Source organism: Anguilla anguilla, chromosome 5 (genome assembly GCF_013347855.1).
Source record: "Anguilla anguilla isolate fAngAng1 chromosome 5, fAngAng1.pri, whole genome shotgun sequence".
In the NCBI taxonomy this organism is placed as follows: domain Eukaryota; kingdom Metazoa; phylum Chordata; class Actinopteri; order Anguilliformes; family Anguillidae; genus Anguilla; species Anguilla anguilla.
The window spans coordinates 41,595,710-41,613,968 of record NC_049205.1 but is presented as its reverse complement, the minus strand read 5'-3'; the positions used below and the strand labels follow the sequence as shown (position 1 = coordinate 41,613,968).

General features: G+C 40.1%; 1 protein-coding gene across 1 annotated transcript in view; it reads right to left on the bottom strand.

Moving 5' to 3' along the window:
• Positions 1-18,120, bottom strand: part of LOC118228537 (neuron navigator 2-like) — a 189,554-nt gene extending 171,434 nt beyond the window's left edge. The window contains exons 1-2 of the mRNA XM_035420143.1: positions 17,982-18,120; positions 15,836-16,245 (exon numbers count right to left, since the gene is read on the bottom strand). Of these exons, the coding sequence (XP_035276034.1) occupies positions 15,836-15,916 (81 nt within the window). The 5' untranslated portion in view covers positions 15,917-16,245; positions 17,982-18,120. The remainder of the gene's footprint in view (positions 1-15,835; positions 16,246-17,981) is intronic.
• Between the last annotated feature and the right edge of the window lie 139 nt (positions 18,121-18,259).

The window sequence follows — 18,259 nt, the reverse complement described above, 5'->3', positions numbered from 1 at the left end:
GCGTGTGTGTGTCTGTGTGTGTGTGTGTGTGTGCGTGAGGACTTGTGCAGGGGGAAGAGGGTGCTGAGACGTGGGAACTGCACCCCCGCCAAAGCGTCTTACGAAGCTGACAGGAGTTAAACTTGACCTGCCATGGGGGCTTTGGAAAAGAGCTGCGTGTTTAACACGCCGTGCTGAGTCTGGTGTGTCCCAGTTGTACAAAAGACGCGAGAGTCACACGATTAAGGCCTAGCATCCGTTCTGACACACAGTCTTACAAACCGACAGCGCAAACTCATCTGCACCACATTAAGCTAAAAATTAAAGATTAATCACAAACCCAAAATCAATCTATAGTCTCATCATAAAATGCTATGTTTCTGACAAGTATGTCATCCACAGATTTGCTGGCTGACAACGATGTCCTCAGATACTTTGCCCAAAGCCTTGTGGAGTACAGCACAACTAGCACAGCTCACAAATCAGCTGCTAGGTGCAGCTTGCATCAGCTAAAACTGCTAAAATTTCGAAAGACAATTTCAAGCACCATCACTCTTTAGTTTCCCTGTGGCGCTTTCATACTGCAGCTGTGGGATCTACAGAGCCAACAAGGTACACTTTGGTTTGAGCTTAAAATGGCTTCTGCTCAGCTGCTTCCAATACCACAAGCGCCACCCCAAATCTCTGTGGCTGACCCATTTCAAAGCAAAGGAGCAAATTACAGTAGCAGCTACTGACTGTCTCCACCCAAGAAATCGTACCCAGACAAGCCACAGCTAGACCTTTGCCTGTCCCGAAAAAATTTGTCTTTTTTTACCCACGCCATTGAAGATAAATAAACAAGAGGAGAGTGAACTATACATGAGCAGCGCCAGCAAAACCATCAGCAATGAAATTATACATCAATGCATTTCAACAGCTTCTTTTGCCTATTAGTCATTGCAATATAACATCCGTTTTCATTTTGGCATGAATTTTGTTTATAGCGGCCCTCATTCATGGGATTTTCACTGTGCTATGTGCAGTCAGGATTAATGCTTCACTCAAAGAAAACAAATGAAAGCTAGTTATTTGTATCAATAAATATATACACGTGTATGCAGAGATCATAACAGTAATTATACATTGAAATAATGTAGGCTACACTCAATACCAGTATATGTATCAGCCCTCTTTAAACTCTGTTAATCTGGCAAAGCAACAGAGCCTCAGAAAGAGGAGAGACCGTCCTCAGCATTCGCACACAAAGGGCAGCTTCCAGTTAAGAATAAATACTGCGAGTGGTTAAAAAGAAACCTGCGTTACATTTGGCATCGATGACAGAGTCCAATCATTTTACAATACTGAAATGTGTCACAAAAGAAAGGGCACATGGGCGAGACAACCTGAAACCTGTGACAGATTGATTACTTACACGTTTGAGAACCCGGAGCACAACCCAATCAGCGAAGACTTAAGAGGGTTTGCATTAACCTTGACCATAATTATAGCCAAAAACACTCAGATTTTCACACAGATGGACAGAGTTCACAAGGTAATAATCTAATCTGATTTCCGTGGCTGCCTTTGAATTTGCATTTTGATTGTACAATGAAAGGTCATTTTTCGTGTGAGCCTCTAGGTCAGCGGTTGTAGAGATGTCCTTGAGATTTTTATTTTTTTAAATGGCCACCTGTTTTCATGGTGAAAAACTAATAGGATATTTATCTACAATTTGACATTTGTACCCATATACTGTTTAAAAATATAACATATGGACCTTTTTTTGCACATGTTGAGGGGTTGGTACTTGCTGCTATTCCAGAGTAACAGCTTTAATTGAATGTGTCTAACCACTTTATTGTACCTTTAGTGGGTTTTCTTTTCTCTACCATGTGAATTTTGTATTTGCCTCTGATTATTACTGGGTGACCAACGTGTAAGTTTTGTGTTTATTTTATATATATTTTTATTTATTTATTATTATTATCTTTTCTCATTTATTTATTTATTTTCTATTTTTTATGTTAGTTATGTCTTTTTGTATGTTATATTTGACTCAATATTGAAACTTGAAAAGTAACTGTCTTGACATTTTTATGTTGTTGAAAATCTAATTAACAAATTTGAGAAAAAAAATATATAACAGACAATACATATCATACAATACAGATCTACTGGACTGGGATATTATATAGGCTAGAAGCAGGGTTTCATTGTGTGAATGTAATTCTGGCCAACATTTCAGATTTCATTTGAATCAGATACCATTTTCCATATAAATTTATCACCTGTGGTGCGTGGTAATCTTTCAGGCAGACTTAGGCTCCTCATCAATTCTCCAGGCTGCCCAGCTAAAGACGATGCCTGATTGGCTAGCGGCTCTCCGTTAGAGGTCCAATCGGACAGAGGCTGACCCACAGAAGGTTTGAGAACAAACAATGATGAATGAGCTTTCAGAGTGTATGTATCCCCACTCCCCGGTGTGAAACCTACTCCACTCTCGAGGAAAAACAGGCGAATAATAACTGTGTCAGCAAACTGCTTTTTTTCATCTGTGTCTAATCCTTTGTGAAAATGCTTATTCAGGGCAGATTCAGATGAGATACGATGCTTAGAAGTGTAGACAAGAATCACTGGTGTCAGCAGCACCTCCACAAAATGAAATAATGAGACACATTTATATTAGTAAAACTAAAATTAATTTGCCCCTGCAACTGCATACGTCCTACGTCATACATAACGTTATACCGAAGATAAACTTTGTATTTATATTAACTTAATATTTACTGAATACAAGATACGTACGATTTTACAAAAAAGTCCCCCAAAGTTAGCTCCATGCTCATTTCTAGCAATACATACAAGCAGGCAAACAATCTATGCTAACTTTAAACTTATTTAAACAGCTTGCAGACATTTTTACTTAATCACATGCAAATGTTATCTTCAGTAAGACCATTCATTTCTGTAAGATGGTCACATTTAAATGATAAATGGTTTTTTGTCTTTAATGGTTATGTTTAACTGCAGAGTGCATCATGATTCCCCCATTATACTCTACAGCAGTAATCGTGTCTGAGAACATTAGACACACAAAATCCAGCAGCCAGCCAATCATCTCTTACATTAAAAAATTATCTCCATCATCAGCCAGACGACCCAAGACCACCTATAGACCATGAAAATAATCCACTGTGGCAAGTAAACATCTAAAGATCAATATCTCCTGTTGAATGCATATTTGCCTATAGCCCTGCGACACAAATCACAGCCCTCGAGGGCTGAGAACTGCTGGTTTTCCACCCTCCCTTCACCTGGGAGTCAGGTGTGAAGATAGTCTGGACAATCAGCAGCACTAATTGTTCAGTTAATTACCTGGGAGAAAAGAAAACCAGGGCTGGATTTGGATTTGAGAACCAGATTTGAGTGTCCTATAGATTTCCACAGAACATTTGGGGGTGATGGATGAGGGATCAGGGACACTTTCACACATCGGTGTGTATAAAGAAATCTCTCACCTGAAACTGGCTTCGAATCACATAAGTAATTACCAGGGAGTTTTGGCAACTGTCCTTTAGGCAGTTATAACAAGCTTCTTGTCTCCCAAAATTGATGTGTAGAGAGATAATGCTACTATGTGAGACAAAACAAATCTAAGGTAAAGGATTACTCCAATTGTTGAAAAGTATTACCATTATCGTTACAGGTACCTCTTAGTTCACGCACTGGTGTGTGCATGTGTGTGGCGTGCAATGTGTTGTCACTGGAAATATCTCTGAGCTACATTTGTTGATTGTGGAAGAAAAATGCAGTACTGAATTTATCTTCTGGCAAAGATAGATTCTGCAAAAGGCAGATCCAAAATCACATTTCAACTTGCAAAAAGGCCAAAAGGACCTTGATATAGGGAAGCAAGCAAAGCACACCCTCGCAGACAGAGGAATTATGGGTGTAGGAGACAGCTACACTGCTGGGTGGAGATCTACTCCAAAAGCAGTTCATCAAATCTGACAGGGAGAGAAGGTGACAGTAACAAATAACGAAGTGGCATGAGGCAGTCTTTTATGAAATTCTGAGAAAGGAGGAAGGATTTAAAGTAAGTATATGGTGTATCACTATCCAAGTGTGCTTTTCCCAAGAAAACAGTTCAAATTATCATAACGGGGACAAGAAAGAAGGTTGTTCTGAAAGGGAAGGGGGCTTCAGGTGACAAAGTTAAGCAGCGAAGACAGGAGTCGGGCATACATTAGAACCTGAAACGTAAAAGCCTTGTAGAAACATCCAACATGGGCGGGGGAGGAGCTTTGTTCAAGCTCAGGAAAGGGAGAGCTCTCCTACAGAGTGCAGTAGATGCTGGGGAGCAGAGCTTGAAGGTGACCTCCAGTCTGCTCAAGCTGAAGCTCTCTCCACAGCAGGGAGCTGGAGTGTAAGCCACGCTTTGAAGGACCCTACTTTGACACTAAGAAGGCTCACTTAGGCTCACTAAGGGGTAAACTTAGCCTGCACAGACAGGACAGTAGAGATCTCCTGGTCAGCAAAACCTTGCATGATCAAGACCAGGCCTTTTCCTGAAGGGTTGATCACAAGCCCATCACTTACACATCAGGTGCGTTTCTTAAAACCAGTCCAAAAAGACAGTTGCTAATGTGTTGTGAGGCACACTAACCCTTGCCCCCACCTTATCCTACTCCAACTCCCAGCCATTCCCTTATCTCCTTGCACAGTGGCCAACTGATCCACTGAACAGTGGAATCATAGACGCTATCATTTTATAATCAAATCATTTACAGAGAACTTCAGGCAATAACGATTTCTACCGTTAGCTTTTCTGGTCTTGCCAAGAGCCTGAAGTCGGAAGACGACCTATACGTGCGAGGAGGCTAAATGAAAGAAAATGGAAGTAATGAATTAACCCATTGCGACAGGAGGTTGGACAGATAAGCCGTGAATGGCTGATAATTGTGGATGCCATTCTTCCGCTCTGCCTGGGTTGATAAATGAGCTGGTCTGATCCAATGCTGCCTCTTTAAATGGTCCTGCATAATTGCAGGATAATTGTTTCGCTGATGTTTACAAAGAGAAGGCGAATAGCTCTGTTCAGAGAATATATTAGTGTGTTTTTACATTCAGTCATTATAAACCTTTATGGTATCCTGAAAAGAAAGCACACCATCCGATTGTATCACTGCTATGATAAGTCTGCTGTCAACAGATTAGGTGTAGAACAGAGAGGGAACCTCAAGTATTTCCAATTAAACATTGCAATTCAGCCTTATAGCCTAATTCAAGTCAATAGCTTTGAAAACAAGGGAAAATATAACAGCATGCAGTAATTAACAGGGTCCAAGCAAGCAGCATGCAGAAATTATTCATGTTTAAGCTGTAAGGACACATATTGGATGAATGGTACAAAACTTTTCAATCTCGGTACAAAAATTTGACATTGTATTCCCTAGTTTAGAGGTCAATATAGATACAAGTAATGATGATCTATCCATTGCTGCTTGATCTGTCAAGCAACTGAGGAGTTAAAGGCATTTTTTTTCCCCCTCTTACAGGCCACCAAAATTGGCAAATTGCCTCAGGGCCAACCACTGCACATACAGTGAGCTCCATAATGTTAGGAAGTAAAAAAAAAAAAATATGGATCTATATTCTACAGTTTTAGATTTGTAATTAATCAATTCACACGTGGTTAAAGTGCACATTCTCAGCTTTTATTAAAGGGTTTTTGAAAAAAAAAAATTTTTTTTAACATATATAAATTTAGGTTTCACCATGTAGAAATTACAGCTCTCTTTATACAAATTCATTACCCTAGGCTAATGGATCCTTGAGGCTAACTTATTCTGTAAGACAAGAGAGATCTTGTGACATTAGTTACTGATCCCTATGTCAAACAGAGCAGGACTTATCCTTGTTTAATTTGTGGAAATTCAGTTGTCTGTTACAGTACCATCATGTGGACAAGCGACACCAAATTTGATAAGCAATGGTTCGGAGGTGCCATCAATCAGTGTGCCGATTTGCATGTGAATCAACCAGGTGAAATTCAGAAAAGTGAGATATGAACAAAAAAAATTGAAAATGACCACCAATTCCAATATGGTGGTGACTAAATTATACATAGACATATTCACACTGAGCAGATTAGTCAGGGTAGCAGGTTTGAAATATCTACATAAAAACAGCGATTTTCAGCAAATGTTGTATTTTTAAATTAAACCTTTTTTTTTTTTTTTTTTAAATAGCTGAGCTCAGTAGTGCCTCGTTTGGCTGAATCAAGTCAATTCTTTGCATTTCTCCTCAGGATTGAGCTATCAACAGACCCACCACGTTTCTTCTCTTTATGTGAAACCTTTTGGGATTTATTACCGGTTAAAAAGCCACACTCACATGCAAATTCATTGCCTTCCTAAAAAATGAAATTATAATAAATGAAAACAAATAGAGTGACATTTTTGCAGGTGGACCACGGTCTACTCAAGTCTACGTTCTGGGATTCAGTTTTAATGAAAAGGTTTTTCTCCTTTCAAATTGCAAACAGTTTACTGTACACAAGACAAAACAGACTGAAGTACAGCTGCCGTTTCCCCAACCTGAATAAATATTTGATCATGGATGCATTTTGGTTGTGAGAGTATTGATTCATATCCACATGTTATTGTGCTGTTCAAGACCATCAGGAGATCACCACTTCTCAATCCCTCAGAATCTGCTATGAACAAATACACAGAACCATTCCATAACTGGGTCCTATGACCTGCCACAGTCTCAGGTCTGCGTGGACACCCCATCTTTAGCTGTGGATTGAATCATTTACAATGCTGAGGCAGTTATGAATGTCAATCATACATGCATTTTCATATTTCATGCTTGTAGTACCGGTGTGTTGTAGCTGCACCCAGCCACCTCAGTGTCACAGGAACCCACTACTGACTCCCCCACAATCCCCCTCACTCCCCCTTTCAGAGACCAGCTAACAGAAGATTACATTACAACAACGCCCTTGAGCTTAAGTCAGGACAAGCCTCCTCTTTGTGCTTAGACAGGCACTTTTGCCTCGAAAATGACAGTGATGCAAAGAGGATCTTGTTTTCCAAATTGGTGCAGTTGACCCTATTGTTAACAGCGCTTAAAAGGGGACAAATGGCAACACATGCTACACTTAGTGCAGTCTTTAACTCTTAAGCCAGAAAGTGCAGCATAACTACATGGACATATGCATTTTCTTGCCTCTCTTGGTTTATAGGTCACTACTGTGTCTGAATTGTATGCCACAGACAGAAGCACCTTAAGTGCAAACATAGTGCCTTTAGCACACCCAATCCATTCTAGACTTTCTTCAAGTGTTCAAAGGCGAGTTTTGCCTTTCAGATTATCTGTATCCCTGTGCATAGCACAGAGTGTGAGAGACAAGCATACCTACACTTAGCCACAGGCCATAGCTCTCTTCCATCTCCCCACTGCTGGATAGTCACATTAGCTTCTGGTTGATTACCAGTACTGGCACCTTTCCTAGTGAAAAGCAAGCTATCTGCAGCAATGTTCCAGAATGTTCCTTCCCCTTCTAAGGTTATGGCATGGACACTTTTCAACATGTATCGACACCCATCACACTGAATCACATTTAAAAATAAATGACTCTCAATCCATCAAGTGGACTTTGTGCTGCAGAAATTGATATAGACCACAAAACATGGCCGAATGCAAAATCACATTCAAACGCAAAATGTCCTGTGGCGCTCAAATTATGCATGATAATTACTGATAAACTGCAACCATTATAAGTAAGGCACTACTTAAAATTATACAGCTACAGTTAATTAGATTAAGATCAAGAAAATAAATGAATTGTCAAATAGCCTAATTTAATCGAATTAAGGCAATTTCACACGAATGACAGCTTTACTACAGAGAACAAGAAAGAGTCTTTCATTATAAATATTGATTTTCAGATAAGGTAGCCTACTTCTCCATATTTATCTACAAAGAAAAACATAGCCTATTAAATATATCATCAGCATATTTAAGCTCATGTAACCTGAGGGTCAACTGCTATCAGATTCACAAAAACCGAAACAATCGGTTACATTGACTACTACCATTACCTTTATTCTGGTCAGCCTCAATAAGCCTCCAGCCAATTAAATCACTAGATACATGCTGAGCTACGCTTTCAAAGGACAGCATAAATTCAGTTGACCCCAAAGAACATACCAAAAATCTCTTGAATTCAGTGCGGTCCACAAAGAGAGTCAATCTGCAATCCTACGTACGGGCACCAGACGTTGCTAACAGCATGTAGCCTATTTGCATTGATCAGATTATTCAAGGCAGCATTCAAGACATTTACATGTAAACAGATTGAATTTTAATTAGTGGTGCATGCTATGGAAGTTCTTTGGCCAATATAGACAACCTATATTTGACTGGCTGATAAGTCAAGCAACAAATTCAGGTACAGTGCTATGTACCCCATGCTCAAACAACCATGGATTGTACTGGTCCAACAGACTGCCTGGGAATACCTTGCTTGCATGTCGATATGAAGAGTAACCTCATATCCATCTTGCACCTTTGTTCAAGATTTACACGTTGACCTAGTCCAAAACTCACTGTAGGGTTCTGGGATCTCCACTTTCCCCAATTACTACAGCTACTACAACTACAGCCCCATCCCCACACTCATGTAGGCTATGTACCAATCTGTGCACCACCCACAGAAAATCATTTGATGAAGCATCGATTCGTTCATAAATTAATCTCCAGCAGATTACATTATTGAAAACCCTGCTGAAAATCCATTTAGAAGGCAGACCTATTTTGTACAATGGATTATTCAATTAAAATGGAGAGATATCACAACAGGGAACCCAAATTAAAAACTGGTTAAAAGGCTCTGATAAGAATTACATTTTACGCTAACATTTGTCCAAAATGATCTTCTGTGTTGACTAACACATGTACTTTTATGAAGAGAGTACACTTATTATTCAGTGTTACTTCAGGTCATAAATAACGGAAAATATAGCAGCTCATCTTTTTGTTTTTTAATTATAAGGCTAAATCTCACCATCATATCAAATAGTGCAATGCTTTGCTAGGACACATAGGGAAACAAATTGATTTATTTTTTCTACAATAATTAATCCATTTTTAAAGGGACACAATAAGATTTTTACAGCAATGCCTCTCTGTCAATGTATCAATTTCCCATTTGCCAAAAGGGGTAAAAAGGAAATCCACATTGTCTCCTTCAAAAACCACACTACACATAAACAAATGAATATAAAAATCCAGACAAAAAAGACAAAGCATAGAGGAATTGTATTAAAAAAATATTTTATGGGCCCCTGACTTTGACCTTGCTGAATTCGATTCCCTAAGAAAGGATGAAAAGATCCAGTGTGATACTTTCTCAAGTAGAAAATTGATTTGAGGTGAGCCTGTTCTAGGGCAGATAACTAAAATCATATAAAATCATATAGATCATATAGAGTTGTGTGACAGTACATGGCTGCCTCACCTCCATAAAGTGAGTGCGGTGGATCGTACTGTTGATATCTTTTTATGATATCAGGGAACAGACTTCAGTTAATCATTTCTTTGAAAAATATATCAGAAAGGCAAAGGCTTTCAACTAGAACCAATTGGTCTACCTTACTTTGGAAAAGTAAACGACTGGTCCATGCCAACAAATGTTAGTAGTTCCAGAGGCATCCAACTGAAAACCACACAGGCATCCTTTAAGTCGTCGTTCCTACCTCCACACCAGCTCCAGACAGCCCCAAGTCCGACCCAAGACACCCTAAGGACAATACTGACATACCCACACTTCGTAGGCTGTATTAGATTCAGTGATTCAGGTGCATCATCATCCTAATGCTGCCACAAGCAATGCACAAGGATAGAAAAACACAGCACAAAAAACAGCCAGTCACAGACATAATGTGACATATAATGTTCAGTGATACATTTGAAAGATTTCTTATCCCTCCTACTGGTGTCAAGAGATTAGAAAAATTCAAAAGCTTTAATTAAATAGCATCAAAAGCTAAAAAAGAATGAGAAAAACAAATGCATAAAAAGTAAAAATATATACATTAAATTGATATTATAGATATAGTAATGTGTGGCTATTCGCAATGTGCTTACTTAAATATAGCTAAGATCTGACACAGGTTGCAGGGATAGGCTTGACGTAGGCCTAATCATTTACAAGCAAAATATCCTGCTTAATACATAATCCAGAAACAGACAAAAGCATTTTGAATCATGACGTTACAACAGGTGAAAGACACAAATATTTAGATAGCAAAACGGGGTCCAAAATAATCCAAAAAAAGATTGCTAACCAGTGACAAATATACCAATAAGATAACTTCTGCCACTTTGTCGCTCGATTAGCTTTAAATACCGACAGAGCACATAATCACTGTTGTCACTGACCACTTTAACGCTCACCGTATCTGGAAAACTGCCTGGCAGACGGCATAATGGCACGAAATACATGGCAAATTATTTTGTAAATGTCAACAAAAAGGCAGTCCATCAGTGACCTTCGCAGGAGTGAAGACGCTCGACATACAAATCTGTGCCGCTGCAGACTGATCAGATATGACATCAATACGATCGGCCTAAAATGGAAACGCTGTTTATTTGAATTGGACTGGCTTTCTTTTTGAAATGCTATTTGCTAGTGATTTGAATGACAAGGCCCTAATCAGCACTCAGCACTTTCAGCTATGAAACGTTCTCTAGCAAAGATGCCGTATCTAAATTTACAGCCGGGAATGAAAGGGGCAGCAATGACCCCGGCCACATGTTAGCAAAATGGGTGATTGGTTCCACTCAATCCCACACACAGAATGAAATATGGCATTTGAATTGCTTCTACACATCTAGAATACATCCCAGGGCACGAGCATTAATGACCAAACTACACACATTGTTTTTCAGCACATAATTCTGAAAATCATTCATGTGACTTAACAACCGTGCAATGAGGTATAATCAGTCAAGCAGATGACTTTCCCAATGCAATGAATCATTCTGGTTGTGAATTAACATTACTGTCATTTTCTTATAAGAGCTGCGGAACTGTGGGCCAGCTTTTAATTTTAGTCGGCCAATTATTATGTTAGTGTTAAGAGTTGTCAAAAAAACAGACTCCTGAAAATGGAATCTGCTTTAAACAAATGCAGTAAATAAATCACTGGTATAAAACAACACTGAAACCACCATTTTGACGATGATGATGACCCAAAAGGCAAATCACATTCAATTGCGCCCCATAAGAAACACAAGAAATAGCATTCACAAAGTTTCTCATTCTGAATTTATTGTCTGCGCAGGTAACCGGCATGTCTGCAACATTCAACTACTCTTGATAGTAGTATCGGACCATTCCATTGACAGGCAAGGTCCCAGTGGTAGAGGACGTGGGCAAGTTCTTATCTAGACAGAGGATTATTGCGTAGTAGCCTAGATGCCATTTTGTTGTCTTGTGGTGTTGACTGCACAGTCCACCCGTGGAGTAGCCCCTGCTGGGGAATCTGAGGAGGAAATCTTTGCAGCAGCTACATGGGCATCACCACACACATTTGTTAGAATCTGTTCTTTTGATGTTGCAACCTTGATTTCTGTGCCTTAGAACTTGTGGGGCCCAGCAGCAGGGTTTTGCTTAACATCCTGTTATTGCTGCACGTGATTGCTTGATGCAATTGTAAAAATAGTTCATGTCCGTATAAAATGTTGTCTTCAAACAGACAACACATTGTCTTTGTTCTGCGACGACCATTAAGAGAAGAGGATTTATTCAATACTGTACACCCCTGTCACAGTCATGCCACTGCTAGAGCTGTGTCCCTTAGGGGATAGTGTGGGACAGCTTTGGTGTGTGTTACCAACCCCCTGGCAGTCCATTCTGAGATAAAAGAGAACTCACGTAACCAGTTCACTGAATGAAGAATGGACTGCCAGGCAGCCTTGTTGCTTGGTTCCCCTAAGGGCATCCAACACAGAAAAGAGGCTGAATAGCGGGCTTCTTCCCCTTATGATGCCAGCATTTGGGGCGGGCCCGGGACTATAGCAAATCTGATGGAGAATTGTTTAGCCAATCTAGTCATGCGACATGGGATATCCCAACCCATGGCAGTCCACTGACCTTACGAGAGACTGTAGTTACATGGAAAACTCACCATTTGTATCCATGAAAAGAACATTTTTAGCCATTATCCTTTATTATAAAAAATGGATTAATGGATATACAAATACAGATACTTATATCTTTGGGCATATCTTGAAACTTCACCAAAGAAATATCCAATTCATTTACCAATTGAAAAAAGGAGAGTCACAAATAATGATGAAGTATGAATTCCAAGTAGTCGGTAATTTAACACAAAATGTTCATTCCCAATAAACTGGATTTATTATGTTCACAATGAATCTCGACAATGACTTTATCATGCAGCTGTTTCCAATAAACCGTCTGAATAAAATGCTGCCGCATTGACACAGGAAATTGCAAAGCAGGTCTGCAGTGTTAAATATCTCAGCCAAAAAGCCCTGCAGACTCATCCTTGAATCACTGAATGCATCATCAACAACTACAGTACAAGTATTTTTGAAAGCTGAAAAAGCATTACAAGTTACAAAGAATATATAGAGGCCCAACATACAATCAACCTATATTCTATTCAGTAGGTTCAAATTAATCAAGGTAACATATAATCCTATAATCTATTCAGCAGGTTCCCTGAATGAAACTCTGGGCAGCAAGTCCAAGGCACTTGTACAAAAGTGGTCTAAATATAGTCTAAAGATTCTGTTTGTCACTTGCTCTGTTATAGCTGTTCCAATCTTTGAGATGGATGTTACAAATTAGGCCTATCTTTTTCTGTGTACTGGTTTCAATTGTTGATGAGAGTAATCAGCACACAATGTTCTCCAAAGGATTCGCTAGTCTGAAACATTACAAGGCAATAGCGGGCATAGTGGGTCCCTGAATTAAAATTTATGCTGTGAAATTCAAATTTTAAAAATGTATTGCATCTAGTGATAGTAATTATTTAGTGCAGTGGGACAAAGTGATATTTTCAACATCATAATCCTCAAACCACTGAAAGAATTAACCTAACTCAGACAGCCAGACCCCAGACCTATTTTGTTTTGCAGACTATCAAAACATGCTCAGAGACCATGTCATATCACAAAATATAGCCAGCAGCCATACCTCCATGCACTCTGCTCCTGCCAAATGGCTGAAGCTAAGCAGGTGTGGGCTTGGTTAGTACTTGGATGGGAGACCACCAAGGAATACTGAGTTGCTGCTGGAAGTGGTGTTGGTGGGCCAGCAGGGGGCAATCTTCCCTCTGGTACAAATAAACCCCAATGCCCCAGTGCAGTGACGGGGGCACTGTGCTGTAGGAGATGCCATCTTTCGGATGAGACGTTAAACCGAGGTCCTGACTCTCTGTGGTCATTAAAGATCCCATGACACTTATTGCTAAGAGTAGGGGGTTCCCCGGTGTCCTGGCCAAATCCCAGATCTGGCTCTCGCAAAAACTTGCCACTAAAAATCATCCCCAGATTTAATTGGCTAAATTAATGTTCTCTCCCTCTCCACCTTCACTAATGTGTGGTGAGCGTTCTGGCGCAAAATGGCTGCTGTGCATCACCCAGGTGGGTGCTACACATTGGTGGTGGGTGAGGTGAGTTCCCCTTCACTGTAAAGCACTTTGAGCATCTGGAAAAGTGCTATATAAATGTAATTATTCATAATAATAATAATAACTTGTCCTACTGATATCAGATATACAGGAATGTACATCAAAGGTCCACAAAACTGGATTCAAATTGTGATTGTATTCTGCAGAAGTGCCAATTCTTAATTCTAAGTCTTCTTAATTGCAGTAACCTTACACTACTACAGCAACATAAACTTGGCTTTACCATTGTAGAGGACACACACACCATTCACTCACCCACTCATGGGCAATTTAGAGTTGCCAATTTGCCCCCCTGCATGTCTTTTAACTGTGGGTGGAAACCGGAGTACCTGGAGGAAACCCATGTAGACATGGAGTGTAGGCTACATGCAAACTTGACACAGAAATGATCAGGACTGTCTTGCTGTGGGGCAACAGAGCTACCCACTGTACCACCATGCCGCCCACTGAACATTCAATGTGTAATAACATTGTAACATTGAGCTACTGTACACTAACATTAGATACTACAGCAGTCTCAAACTCTGGACATTACATCCGAATAAAGAAAGTCTTAGATTCTACATGTCTAAGCATGAAAGCTATTTAATTGTCATTAGCTAATGGTAGGCCTACTTACCGATTCACAACATTTGGGCGAAAATGGACAATGCAAATACTAGCCTACCTTTTATGGATCATTGTAATTTGCAGTGCCCCTGGGCTCCAGAAATAAAACCCATTTCTTGTAAGTCTCTTCATTTTTTGGAAAAGAAAAAAGCATATAGCTTCCACTGCATTTTCTCTGAAGGGTATCATTGGATTAGGCATTTTCAACTTGCCTTACCCGCACAAAAGTGGAAAGAGCATCATTTACATATTACACGTAGAAAGGATTTCACTGGACTTAAGGGTTTTGTAACATAACGAACACCCAGATAACCTCACCCACTGAAAACCTGGCGTTTAAACAAGGGGGAAAGCAAGCCAATTCCAGGACAGGCTTTTATACGGTTTTTTTTTATACAAATCATTTTTAAATATTTCTCAGCCATTTCTGAATGCAAAAATGCATGAAAACAACACATCAGCACATCAAATAATTCACAGATTTCAGTTTCCTTGACCTTTAACAGCACCTGAGCTCTTCAAACCAGGAGATCGTTTCAGATACACCAAACAAATATTTTAAATCCATTTTTTTTTTTAAAGCACGTGAGTGCAAGAATAATGACCATTAATTTAGGTCATAAGAGACTCAGGAAAACAATCCTAGACAAAACTGAGATTTGTTTTCCGCTCACAAAGGGCGTGGATGGACAAACCGTGAGTGCCTGAGGAGCGGTTATGCACATGGAGAATTTCATAAACTCTGTGAAGGCTACACAATTCACTTTAACAGCAGCTTCATCACCTCAAGACCAACCGATGCGAGCCCAGCTGTCGCCCGCAGGTCACCATGGGGCCGACCATCATGTGCTCCCTGGTCAGAAGCTGGAGCAGATGGGATATGTGCGCCCCCAGAGCAGTCATCTCCCTCCCTTGCATATTAATGTCATTGTCACAAATACAATACCCAGCGCCCTGGTTATGTATGCAAGCGTGGTCCCTGCAGATCCAACTGGCAGTTTAAAAGCACTTCAGCCACGGAACAGTCCCTCAACAATGGAACTCTCTTTTTACACCAATTTGATTATCCTCAAATGTCGGTTTTAATCAGCTGGCCTTCGGTCTCCAAGGTATAATCTTTTTCAAAAGAATCATAATGGCACCTATATGCGGCGAAATTATTAAAAAGATTTGCAAAGTATAATTCAAGTCTTCTGCCCCACCGCTCACATTACCTAGTGATAAATCATATAAATGAAGAAATCGTTTTGCAAACTCCCATCACATTAGTTGCACAGAAAATGAAACGGGAAAACCTGCACCACCAGTTGCAAAAGAGTTGGAAATTTCTAGATTATTTGTGTGCCTGAGGAAGTTTGAGCTGAGCGCCATGTCAAAGCTCACTGTTCTCAATAGCCTGCGTGAATCATTCACTTAAGTCCCCCACGATCCTGGGTGATTCACAGCCTTTATAACCTATCAATGGAAAGTTTCTTTATCTCAGCAAAAGCCTTTAATGTGACAATAAAGAAGCCCTGCCTGGCACTCACCCTCTTTTGGTCTTCCAAGCCGTGCGTCACCGGCCGTCTCCTCTGATGGTGATGCGGGGCTGCCTCTGCTCCGGGCTCCATCTCCGGTTTATCAGATTCTCCCCCTTCTCTCTTCTCTGCTTAACCAAGAGTATCCAACCAAAAATCCCCAGAAAGAAGGGAAATCCCGAGTTCTCCAAGCCTACAACTCTTCCATTTGGATCTCTCAATTCATGGCGTTTCCAAACAAACAGTCATGTCAAAGAGCTCAGAGAGCCTGTTGTTGGCTCAGCCAGTCTTGTCAGACATGGTTCACTACTTCAGCTTCAGTCCATGGGCGCTGACCTGGACAGGACAGCAGGGGAGAGGTGGTGTCCCAGGTGCTAGTGGCTTTCTTCTCATGGCGGCAAAGGCTGCACACGCTCCTCCACCTTCAATGCAAGAGAGGCTATTTAATCCAAGGAGAACATACGATCAGCATTGCTCTTTCAGAGCAAGTCTAATTTATTCCCATTGTGTATCTGCAAATGGCTCAGCTGGAACTCTCAGTAAAATCCCGCAGGAGACTTTTGGAACCAGTCTCCCTCAGATTCAGGTCGTCTAATCATGCACAGGTGATTTTGACAAGGGGGTAATTCAACAGGCTTGCTCTGAGCTAAAAGGTAGAAAAGGACTGAAGTATGAAGCCAACAGACCTTAACACAGACTGTGATGGGCGATCCACAAAACTGTGATGGAAGGAAATGTCCTCTTGTAAATCATGATTTGAGAGACTTGTACAAATACCAACAAAATCTTCAAACGATGGAAATTATTATCAATCTAGAATATAAGATTACATATATATATATATGTGTGTGTGTGTGTGTGTGTGTGTGTGTAATTTTGTTAGGTTAATTAAGGTTATCCAACATTACATCTAGTCATTACAGCAGTTATATTTATAAGCTACTGCACTCAAATGCACTGTATTTACGTATATTCTGCAATAGGTTATTAAGATTATAATTTAAATAAGCCTATATGCTTGAGTAATTCAACGACTGTAAAACAGTTGTTGCATAAACTGTAAGCGAAGCATGCAGTCTATTTTTGCAATTATGACAGCATTTACAAACCATTAATTTAAAAGATTTGTCTTTATTCGAAAACTTGCAGATTTTGAATAGACCAGCTTGCAGCATTACTGGAAAACAAAATAAAATAGCTGATGTTTACCAATTTTTCGGCTAATCCAAATAATTATACCCAGCACGTTGAAAGACGGCATTCGCATAAGTTATTACTGTAACGCTCTTGTGTATGACGTTTCAATATCTGCAAAGAACCCTATAGAATTGGTGTACCATATTCTATATCTACTGCATCCTCGCGTTTTATCGGTCGGCCGCCGAGTAGCCTAGAGATAATTTAGAGGAGAAAAAAAAGCAAAAGTAGAGAACGCAATGCGAATAGCCGACCAGCGGCTATCATCTGAAATAGACATATTTACGATTGCTCCAAATATGTTACATTGCAGAGTGCACACATTTAATGAAATCCACATCGCGGTAATAGAATACGGACAACTGAATACATGTGGGACGAGAAGTTCGCAAACCAAAACATGGCGTTTCGGTTTCAACGGATCATAATAGCTTGTCGCCAATTAACAGGTGCAAACTATGCGGACCAGGAGGAATACTGGACATCTTGATAGCGACCATAACTAAAGTAGCACTTAGCCCGTAGAAAGAAAGAAAAAAAACGGAGTAACTGGTAATGTAGTATTTTCTTGCATCCCTTGCAGATTAGAGGTTGACCGGCTATGCTACGTGACTAACCGTAGCCATTTCTATTAAAACTTGAATAAATCTTTCAGAAACTGCGTGGGAATATGATGGGAAAGCAAAGCATCAAACTGACGCATGTTCATTATTTTCATGTCAGAGTTCCAATATTCATAATCCAATATTCAAAAGCTAGCCTACTCATCATAGCACGTCTCTCAAAAAATTTTGTTCGCCTGAGATGCAACTACCAAGAGAACGCTTATCTTTAGCTAGTACTGCGATAATAAACGATAATAAACATTAGCCTGAAACGTGAACAGCAAGTTACCCCTTTTCTTTAACTTGTAGTTATAAAGTACCACATTTTAATTCAAAACAATGCATGAAGTACTCACCCCAAACAAAAACCAAAGCTTCCTTCAGAAAGCCGGCTGTTGCCAAGAGCATACTACGCTCCTTTTCTCACTCTGGCAGTAGCAACACAGTGCCTCTCAGCCCAGCTCAGCCCGAACCCCCTTTCCAATCGATCACATTACGTCATCGCTCCGTAGACCAGTGTTTTCTGCCACTTTTGGCGCTGACGGTTTCCATGGAAACTTTGTAGAAAATGGATTTGTTGCCATCTAGTGTTAATGATCAAGAATCCTCTGCAGCGCATGGCAAAATGCATTGA